General features: G+C 39.8%; 1 protein-coding gene across 1 annotated transcript; it reads left to right on the top strand.

The window, feature by feature from the left end:
• Positions 1–1,033: 1,033 nt before the first annotated feature.
• hand2 (heart and neural crest derivatives expressed 2) lies at positions 1,034–8,429 on the top strand. The gene is made up of 2 exons (XM_028566457.1): positions 1,034–1,657; positions 8,304–8,429. The coding sequence occupies exons 1-2, from the start codon at positions 1,034–1,036 to the stop codon at positions 8,427–8,429; spliced, it is 750 nt and encodes a 249-aa protein (XP_028422258.1).
• The last annotated feature ends 2,929 nt before the right edge of the window (positions 8,430–11,358 follow it).

The raw sequence follows: 11,358 nt of genomic DNA, 5'->3' as shown, positions 1-11,358 counted from the left end.
GGCCTACTTAAAAAACAGCATGGGCTACTGATAGCCTACATTGTGGCTACTGTATGTGTATACTAGTCAAAATTCATGCTAGAAACGAGAACAGGATCATCTCCCTTTATTCCTGACCTTGTAAGCTAATTGTTGCTGTGCATGCGTGCGCGTGGCCCTCGCGTGTGTGCGCGCGCGTGTGTGAGAGAGCCAGCAGGTCTATTTAGCAGGCCCATTGACATTAAAGAGAAGTAAACAGAGCCTTCAGACGGGGCCAGATGAGGGGGCGGGGGTTCGCCATTGGTTGACAGATGCTCTGAAGTCAGTTTCTCCTCCCCGGTAGTAAAGACTACGTAGTAAATCAGACTCTCTCTCTCTCTCTCTCTCTCTCTCTCTCTCTCTCTCTCTCATACAGACAAGCTGGCTTTACCATAGCTCAGTATCAACTAGCCAGTAGTGACCCAGTGCCTGCCCAGACTGGTCCTGCCTTGCCAAACGGCTCTGAGGCTGACTAACTGACTCACAGAGGATGAGATGAAGCACAGGAAAAAGGAGGAATAAGCTACACACTGTGAGTGAGTTTCTAAAAAGAAGAAGAGAGAAGAGATAAATGCTGCTGTGACTTTATAACTAGAGAGAGAGAGAGAGAGAGAGAGAGAGAGAGAGAGAGAGAGAGAGAGAGAGAGAGAGAGAGAAACAATGTCTTAGAGGAGGAGGAGTTGTTTGAACAGAACTGAGCGGCCTAGAGGGCCACTATAGACAGGACTAGCCCGGGTGTAGCCTACTGTCGCACGGAATAGGCTATAGGCTACCGACTGTCACGATCGGACCAGGCGGGCTATTTCTGTCGGAATCCGCTGGGTAGCCTAGATTATAGCTACAAGATGCAAACATCTGCCCTGGACAACCGTTGAAAAGGCGAGTTCACTGCTGCAGCATCCGAGAAGGACCTGTGTGTGTGTGTGTGTGTGTGTGTGTGTGTGTGTGTGTGTGTGTGTGTGTGTGTGTGTGTGTGTGTGTGTGTGTGTGTGTGTGTGTGTGTGTGTGTGTCACTATGAGTCTTGTCTCGGGCTTCCCTCACCACCCGGTCATGCACCACCACGACAGCCACCACTATTCCTTGCATGCGGCGGCGGCGGCGGCCGGTCGGTGTCACGAGGATACCGGGGCTCCTCCGTACTTTACGAGCTGGTTGATAAGCCACGCGGATATGTCTCCCACAGAGTATAGCCTCGCGCCCGGCTACAGCCCAGAGTACCATGGCAACAGCGGCGGCGGGGCAACGGGCGGCCTGGACCCCCACCATCACCATCACCACCACTACGGACCCGGCAGCTTAGTTCCGGGGGCCGGCGCCATCTCGGTGAACGGAGCCGCGGTCGGTATGCACCCTCACCACACACATCCTCGGCCCGTGAAGCGGAGACCGACGGCCAACCGTAAGGAGAGGCGGCGGACCCAGAGCATCAACTCGGCCTTTGCGGAGCTAAGGGAGTGTATCCCCAACGTCCCGGCCGACACTAAGCTGTCCAAGATCAAGACACTGCGGTTGGCCACTAGCTACATCTCCTACCTGATGGACATCCTGGACAAGGACGGACAGCACGGAGACACGCAGGCTTTTAAGGCCGAGCTGAAAAAAACGGAGGCCCGGGAGGAGCGGAGGAAGAGAGAGACGGTAAGAGCATGACATAGGTCTACATATGAACCTAAATGAGGCCACCATTTGTAGCTTACTGAACGTCTTTTTTTAATAACAGAAGAGTAGGCCTAGGCTAAATAACTCAGATATAAGCCTACCTATTATTGCAGAAGCTGACTCACGATAACCCTACGATAAAGGAACACTGCGGTAAACGGAGATAAACTACTCCATAGCTTAATTATAGCCTATAGTGGATTGTAAACTTAATCCTGATTTTGTCAATTGCAGTTGCCTTTTTGAAAAACGAATAATAATAATCATAAAAACATTTAATATGAGTCATGACTTAAATTCCTACTCTTTGTATGGGGGGAGATGATTAATTGTTGCTATTCTTAAATTGAATTATTGCAGGAAGATTAACGCCTGAAGATCACAGTTGACCATCCTGTAAATACCTTCTCTTCATTAGTTCTAGCTACTGAGTCAAAAAGGCAGCTCTGACGGGAAATCAGAGGCTAATATGAAAACGGAACAGAAACAACATTCATTTTGTTCATTGCCATTCACGTTAGGGGGGAAAAAACAGACCATAACAAATAATAAAAAAATAAGACAATGTGAGTAAAATCAGCATGCGTATTGGTAAAACATTAGATCATGTATTTAAAAACAATGGACCAACTCAGCTTTTTTAAAACTACATGGCTATAATCCATTCGGAAATGCAGCCTATTTGTTCAAATTCAAAATCTACTGTTGCCTTTTGTGCATATAAGAAAGAAAGGCGTGAACAAATTGTTCAAAAAAGAAATTACAAGCCTATTAAAACATAAGGCTGCTTTGTGTCAACTGAATGAATGTAGGATCCTGCGCGGCTATGTTTTAAAGGTCGTGGGTCACTGGCCATCAGGCCTTTACATTTGCGATCCGCAAACGATGTTATTTTTGAGAGGATAACGTTATGTTGACCGTTGCAAGATAAAGTTGAAAGTGTATGACTGATTTAACTCCGCTTCAATGTTTTTTTTATGATCTGCGAGCCATACATATTTCTGCATCATTACAAAAATGGCGCAACAGGCTAAATAAAGTTTAAGCAAGAGCTCAGCGGAAATTTGACTGACATTCACTAACAAGCCAGGAATATTTTCTGATTGTCTAGACTAATCTCATTTATTGATTAGAAATGAAGACGGAAGTCTATGAATAATCAGCTCTCAGTGGGCTATTATATTAAGCAAGAATATGAGGATAATAATACAAACAACAGGGAAATGTAAAGTAGGAAACCGTTATTCTGTAATATTTATTTAAATTTTTATATAATCATAAATGGGCCTATGCAAGTATAGGCTGAATCTGTCATCTACGGAGACTCTAGCGTTACATGCTACCAATGTAGACCGTCATAATACCATTTAGACCTCCAAAACCATATGACACAGACAATGTTTTGTCATCTTTAACTGAGTCAGCAGGCCAGAGAGCTAGCACAAACAGCTAAAAAATCCAGGCTACACATGAGAGAAAAAAAAAGTAAACAGCAACACAGGCTTTTCCTGTGCATGAATTACACACACATACACACATGGACGGAATCTTATAGCCCTATTTATATAGGGGAGGAATTTAAAAAAGTCAGTGAAGCATCTGGGGGGACTGCTGAAGAGAGAGTAAACAGTAACATGTAAGTGTGTTTACCCATTTTTATAATTAACACTTGACTCCTTAACCATTGATTACTGAATACATAACAAAAAAAAGTGTACAGTTGAACCATATAAACAAAAAGATTTTTCCACAATAATGGTATGGTCCAAATGACCAAGTCCATATAACCGTGGAGCCAGAAAATTGGTTGCCATCCTCAGACAACGTGGAGCCAGGAGGGGCCAGGTTCAGCCGTGTAGACCCAGCACTAATATTCCTATCAACACTTTGATGCTTTCATCCTTACAGTCCACTTTATTATCCACATCAGGTCCCAGCTCTGCATATGCTGTCCATGTTGTATGACTACAGCTTTACAAGCACCCTAAGGATTCATTGTTTTGGCACATTCGAGACATTGAAACACGTTTCAACTGTGCTTGTTCGAACACAGTAGCTAGTACCAAATTGCTATTTTATTTATATTTTATTTACATATCATCTGTATGATCACACTGGCTAAAGCTAATAATTTAGGGTATTTTAATTTACTACTACGCAAACAGAACTAAGCATCATTGATTCTACTTTGTTGTTTTGACACATCATCACATCTCATCTTATCCAGAGATAACATCGAGCTTCAGTCCAGGAAGGGAAATTAAGTGTAGAAATAAACAATACATGATCATACAGAGCAGGTCAGAATAGAATAGAAGAAAATCGAACAGAATAATTATTTCCTGTCTGTTGCCTAACGTGCTGCCTATAGGAAGTGTGGTGCATAATTGAAGCCAGAAAGCAAATTTTCCTCACGTTTCAAACTGCAATCACTAATAGAAGGATGTAGTCCTGTTAATAACTCATGTCAACTCTGTCATGAAACTCCAGTCCTGGATTCAAATACACACTCCCCCTGCTACAACTGAGACACTACAGTTGAATCAAGATAGGCTATATATATATATATATATATATATATATATATATATATATATGTGTGTGTGTGTGTGTGTGTGTGTGTGTGTGTGTGTAAACAGAATTCTTTAATTTGTTTAAAAATTCCTTCACCATTTATTTAAAATGAAACATGTATGAGAGGAGTAACTAAGAGAGTTTGATCCTCAGTGCAGCTAAAGTAAGCACTTAATCTTGCTTATGCTCCTCAGTCTGCTCTTACATTAATGATGAAGTGGTTAACCCATAAGTGAATTTAAAGTGTATTTAGAGGATGACCTCTAAGCTTGCAAATAAGGGGGGACTTGAGGTAATAAACCCAGTCATTTCAGGGACTCTGAGTTTATATTACACTGAAAGAGAGAATTAAGATAGGCCAGATATTTAAGTTAAAATAAGTTTTTTTTCTTCATCCACACTGTTTTGTTGTATGTCACTGATTACAGCTATAGATTACAGTGGCCCAATGTGGATGATGATGTTGTTGTACTGCACTGGAATAATCCAAAGATCCAGTTTGTGCGAAATTGACTTCATAGAGGGAGGGAGAGGTTGCTGTTTCATTTTAACCAGACAGATCAGTTTGACTTATTTTAGGCTACACGTTGAATCCATTATTTAAATTTCAAAATATGTGCATGTTTAATCTTTACCTGAATTATGTTATCACAGTGCAGTGGCAAATAGATGGCAAATGTAAATCATGATCATTATCTTAAATATTTCAACTTGCAGCATGATACAAAAACCATCCGCCTTTGGTGACAGACCTGCTTTGGTACTGACTGAATTACGGCACATCTTTTTATTTTGTTGCAGTGCTACTTTTTTAGAGAAACAAACTGTTTTTATTGCTATCTGTCATGCTTGGTGCCATTTTGGTACAGTCAGTGATATCAAATAAATGTGCAGGACAGAGAGAGCTGTAATTTTAAATGGTGCTAGTGCTGCTTTCAGCAGCCTGACTGGGAACACAGTGATATGTATCACTTTGAGTGATATGTAGCCTGCAGACTAATAGAGCCTCAACTAAGAGCACATGGGACTGGAAACTTGCAAGAACCCCTTCAGAAACCCTTCAGTTAAGTGTAACAATACACTAACAAAACCCCTATTGGGTTAATATAGACATTGCATAAAAGATCAAAAGCACATTTTGAGTACATTAGGCTATATGTATTCATATTTTTTTTATAACACAGAAAGTTATAGTACAGGCTGTAAAATGTTAGTTAGAAATAGGCCTAGTTATGACATTCAATTAGATGACCATTTTAAATGTTTACCAAATTATTAAATGACAAGAACATTTTTTCTTATAATGACATTAGCCTGTGATTTGCTATTCATAATGTCCAGAATAATAACCAAGATAAACTCAGTTTGTGTAAAGCCATAACTCCTTATTCAAATAGGCCTAAGTATTTTATCCACATCAATTTATTATTATTATTATTATTATTATTATTATTATTATTATTATTATTATTATTATTATTATTATTGTAATTGTTATCGTCGCCTTTCGTGTTACTATTGTATAATTTGATATCTTATGAAACCTTTACTGTTTTTTACTTGTTGTGATGAAACAACAGATCGCGCTGTTCCGGAGGCAGCTGCGGCCACGAGACTAGAACACTACACAATAAACACAACAGGGGATGAACTTGTTGGGTGTATAGTTGTGTAGCCCTGTATCATTGTGCACAGCCTCCTCCTGTTTGTAGTAATAACTGACACGTTCTGCTGGCATTTTATTGGACCTTATGGCTTTATTAACGCACCTGGACCGAAATATGTTTGCGAATCAGGCCGATTTAGGTTAGGCCCGATACGTCCCCCCCACACACACACACACACACACACACACACACACACACACACACACACACACACACACACACACACACACACACACACACATACATATATATAGTTACCCTGAAAACACAGATCTGGCCGTTTCTGATCGTGTATTAAAGCCTATAAGCACATTTCTGGAAGGACTCGTATCTTTTTCTGTCTTTGTTTTTCTTTAGTTAGTCTAGTCTAGCCATATACATTTCCAGTACAGGCACACGTAGAAATTGCAGCATATTGAGTAATAAATATTCCTCAGTGGTGACAAAATGTTAAAATCCGTTAGCCTACTTTAAGTAATAGCGAGACAATCCTACATTTTCAAAACGTAACAAGTAAAGCATTTAAATGTGTCAATAATAAAAGTAAACGCATAGTGCAGAGGGTTGAATTATTAACATGTAGGCGCTAGCCTATACTGCAGGAGTTCTGTTTGAGCAGTGTTTCTGTTTTATGAGATTATCATATGTTTGATATTTTATTCCTCACTCTGCAAAAAGGAAGAAGCCTATACTCAAATGCCACTATACTTCAAAGTCGCACCAAGTTAGAATGTAGGCTACTGTGTTGCTTTCCGCCTCCAGTGCTGGATTGGACGGATGGCTGATGGAGTAAAGTGTGTTTACCGAACTGAACAGTGGTTTACCGCTTCGTGTGGGCTGTATTTGCTAAAAGCAAGGCGACATTATGCTGTCACACTTTTATGAAGTTTGAAGTAAGAGAAACATGATGAGTCAGGGCTGGTGCAAATCCTGGAGAGGCTCTCTTTCAGAGAGAAGAAACCGACTGAATAAGGATGACTACATAGCCGGTCAGTGTCACTGTGTCATCAAACACAACACTCAGTGACGGCACAAAGTCCATTCATGATTTTCACCGGATGCTTCTCTAGTGGCACAATGTCAAGATAATAACTCAACGCACCATAAATCCATTTTTAAATATTTATAAAGGAACTATTTGCTCATTTCCAACTACTGAAGCTACTTTATAGCATGGGTATTGTCTCATTGCTTTGTTTTGTTGCTCAGTCCACACATCAAATGCACTTTAATCAGGAAGTCCGATTATTATTATTATTATTATTATTGACAAAACAATTTTGTTGTAATTTTACTCTCCTTTTGCGTGTGTTTGTAGCCTATTTGTGAAAAAGGAAATACGGCATAACAACTTGTATTACTACTATAATGCTTTTCTACCACATGTATATTAATCTATTTTTGATTAGGCTAAACAATTTCAGCTGTTGGCAGATGGTCTTAATGAGAGGGCTCGGAAAATAAGAACAATATTTGATAATTTATTTAACTTTTAAATCTAGTTGGTCCTGCTCTTTACGACATTAAATCCTTCCGTTTATTTTAGACGGTTTACAGGAAATAAATTGTTGATATAAGCGTCCACATGTACACACATACACACACAAGCAGATTTGAACATTTCATAAAACTATTACAAATCAGTAGGCTAGACATTCATTCATTAAAAAGGTTTTAATTATGCTGTTATACCCGAATACCCGTGTATGGCATACAGTTGAAAGTGTGGAGCATGTAAACACTAACAGGTTATTCTTCTATTAACTTTAGTATCGTAATGTTAATAAGTCTAATGGCTATCTAAAAAGAAATCACTGTAAACTGTAGGCCTATTGTGTTCTGGAGCATTAACCAAATTAACAGATAAAAACATTATGGAAACCAACTCTCATAAACATTCAGCAAAGACGACGTCTAATATCCAGTAAGCTGTTATTATAAAAAAAAAAACGTATCACGCTGCAAATTTGAGAACAGTTACAATGACATAAATGTAAAACCATTTCCATGGTGACAAAGGCTGCTGTCAATCGCCTGTCTATATATTTTTTCCATACCATAGCCCATATAAAGATAATTCAAGATTCAAAATCCTTTATCAATCCCACAATGGATACATTCACACTGTTAAAGCAGCAAGGGGTAGGAGGAGAAGTACAAGACACAGATAAACAAACAATAAATAAATAAATATAAGTAAAGAGAATAAATAGTCAAATGTATTTAGGCCTACAGTATCGCACGGTCCCATTTTTGTATTGCAGGGTTTATCAGTCCTGGTGTGAGTGTGTTGTCCATGTGGGCTACTGGGCGCAGGGCTGATTGTATTAAAACATAGATCAATATGCATAACATAAATAACAATAAATGTCACGTGTCTTCAGGTGGAGATCCCTAAGGCGACATCATCGTCATCCTCATCGTCATCCTCCTCGTCAGCGGGCGATAAGAAGAGTAAAGGACGGACAGGATGGCCTCAACATGTCTGGGCTCTGGAACTCAAACAGTAGCGCCTCCCTCCCTCCCTCTCTCCCTCCCTCCCTCCCTCCCTCTCTCCATCCTGCGAGCTGATAGCACCCTTTCCCTCCTCCAGCTCTGCCCTCGACGAGAGTGATGATGGGACATTAATGACGCGCTCTGATGAACTGGAATGGCAGTCATCATCATCATCGTCATCATCTCTCTGGACCTCGAGGCTATTTCCTTCCCACAGAACGGCGGACTCTGTATCGCTTGTAGCTCCGTTCACCTTACTGTGGTGAGACACGAAGAAAGTTATTATAGAACATAACTTCAGATTTATAACTCTCCCACCTTTCATCAGCGAAGGCGCTTTCTGCGGTCTTGTTCTGTGTCAGGGTTTGACCCCCCGACCCAGAATGTCCTCCTTAAATTGTACCTCGAGAAAAAGAAAAAAAAAACTCATGAAAATATCATAAATTCAGTGGTCTTCTTAAACGTTTAAGTGAGGATTTGAATTGAAAAAAAAACATTCAAACCAAAAACATGGATGCATTTACGGATTCTCCAAATGGAAATAGGCCTATTCCATACGGCACATCTTTTTATTTTGTTGCAATGCTACTTTTTTAGAGAAACAAACTGTTTTTATTGCTATCTGTCATGCTTGGTGGCATTTTGGTACAGTCAGTGATACATCAAGTAAATGTGCAAAACAGAGAGAGCTGTAATTTTAAATGGTGCTAGAGCTGCCGTATGGAATAGGCCTATTGTAGATGTTTAGTCAATCATTATTTCCTTAATATGACATAGCCTAGTAGATGTGAGTGGAACTTTGGAGTAGGCCTATTTAAAATACAGCAAAAGTGTATGAGCTTGGACGACGTATGTGCGTTAGAGCAGCTGCGTAGGGTTGGAGGGGGATGAACCGGTTCAAATAATAGCCTACATCATCCATTCTATAGGCTAACATTTGAGCCTGTGAATCAATAGATACGCTGTTCGTCACCGTCCAATTTAACCATAGGCTAGTGAGTTATTACTCTCCGGTTCTCTTCAACCCATTCTAATGGGATAGGTGCTGTTTGGTGGATGGGATGTAGCCTAGGCCTAGTCTATGCTGAATTAAAACGTGATCTAAAGCACTAGGTTGTGTTCTACCAGATGTGTAGCCTCTACGTTTCCACTGAGCAAAGTAGGCTAGCTTTACACCACTGCTAGATTGTGAACGGAGTGCGGCGGAGTCTCTCTTCCTGTCGAGAAAATGGGTTGGGGATAGGTGGAACCATTTCTCTCTCTCTCTCTCTCTCTCTCTCTCTCTCTCTCTCTCTCTTCGAAACACCCCCCACGCCACCACCAATACCACACACACACACACACACACACACACACACACACACACACACACACACACAGTGTTCTCTGCTTTATTTAACGGAACATATTTATGTGCAATGCGGCCGTTAGAAGGACCCAAACAGCCATTCCGCTGACTGATTTCGGACATTTACTGAGTAGGCTACCTTTGATCTAACGACAAACTGTATGTGAAGCTCTCTCTCTCTCTCTCTCTCTCTCTCTCTCTCTCTCTCTCTCTCTCTTTCTCTTTCTCTTTCTCTTTCTCTTTCTCTCTCTCCCTCACTCTTTCTCTCTCTTTTCTCTCGCAATTTTTGGTTGTAAATGTAATGACGTCACAACGATGACGACGTGTCCATGTTGTGGTGTGAAAATGTGTTGGGAGTCTAAATAATGTTTTATGTTGATTGTAAACATTGTCATGAATTTAATAAACCACCAGCTGGTTACATGGTAACTGACGCAAACTGCGGTCATTTCATACTTTCAGTCGGTCAAACAGCATTCTTATTAAGGTTTGAGAATGAAGTAGTCTATGTTATCCACTGTAGCTGATCCACTGTAGCTTCGATGACATAGGCTACGTATGGGAAAAACACATCTTCTTTAAAGTCCTGTGTTCAGCGTGTGAGTAGGGCTCCCAATTTCAGAGGAAAGTAGCCTAATAACCAAACATAACCTAAAAATCATTTTTAATTGTCACTTTCATGTCATGACCAAAACTGAGCCTGAATATAGTATAGAACTTTTGGAGGGACGCAAAATAATTGATAGTCTGCATCATTGTCACATATACAAATACACATTTAACAGACATAATTTATGTTGTGGTATAATATAATTTATTTTACAATTTTTTTTCTTTACCTCCTCATGATTTCTGTATTTATATTTTTTTAAAGGCCATTTTTTTGATTATTTAAATTTGAGATATATTTACAAATAGAATTTAAGAGCTTGCTTTATTGACATAAATATGTTTACTGTATAATATAATTGTTTTTCTCAACTGACAAGCCTAAAAATTAGGGTTTTACTTCTGTGTTTACAACTAGACTACACAAACCTTTAACAGCAAAATGAATAACTCTTTATTTGTTATCTGAGCCTTGCCAATGCATTTAAGAGTGATGTCAAGAGCAGGTCCCATTCATGTGCCATGTTTAAATTTAAATCACAGATTAGGTCTTTAACAGGCTGTATCTTTATTTCTGACTCCAGGTGTGCAACGGAGGGTGTCAGAGTTTAAAAAAGTTGTCAGGTTTATGTCTTTAAAGCAGGGAAATATACAAACATGAAATGGCATTTAAAGGATTTTTTGAAATGTCTTAGGGTTTTTTGGCCCTGCTAGACACAGCTTTATATGGAGTGCATGAGGTAACCACAAGTGCGAAGACACTTTAACATCAGAAAATTAAAAGGTCAAAAATTACAATTGTAACCCAACCCAAACTGTTTATTTTAAGCTTGCATCGGGTCTTGCAGACATTTCCTGGTTCATGTTTTATGCATGCAGTTTTTCAATACAGTGGATGATTACAACAGCATTTCATTTGTTTGCCCATTGAAGTCAGTAGTTAGATGGGTTGAGCTGGGGATTTAACAAACCTGTTTGAATCTCTG

This window comes from Perca flavescens, chromosome 2 (genome assembly GCF_004354835.1).
Source record: "Perca flavescens isolate YP-PL-M2 chromosome 2, PFLA_1.0, whole genome shotgun sequence".
Lineage (NCBI taxonomy): Eukaryota > Metazoa > Chordata > Actinopteri > Perciformes > Percidae > Perca > Perca flavescens.
The sequence above is the reverse complement of the archived record's forward strand: the minus strand, read 5'-3'. Positions and strand labels throughout refer to the sequence as shown.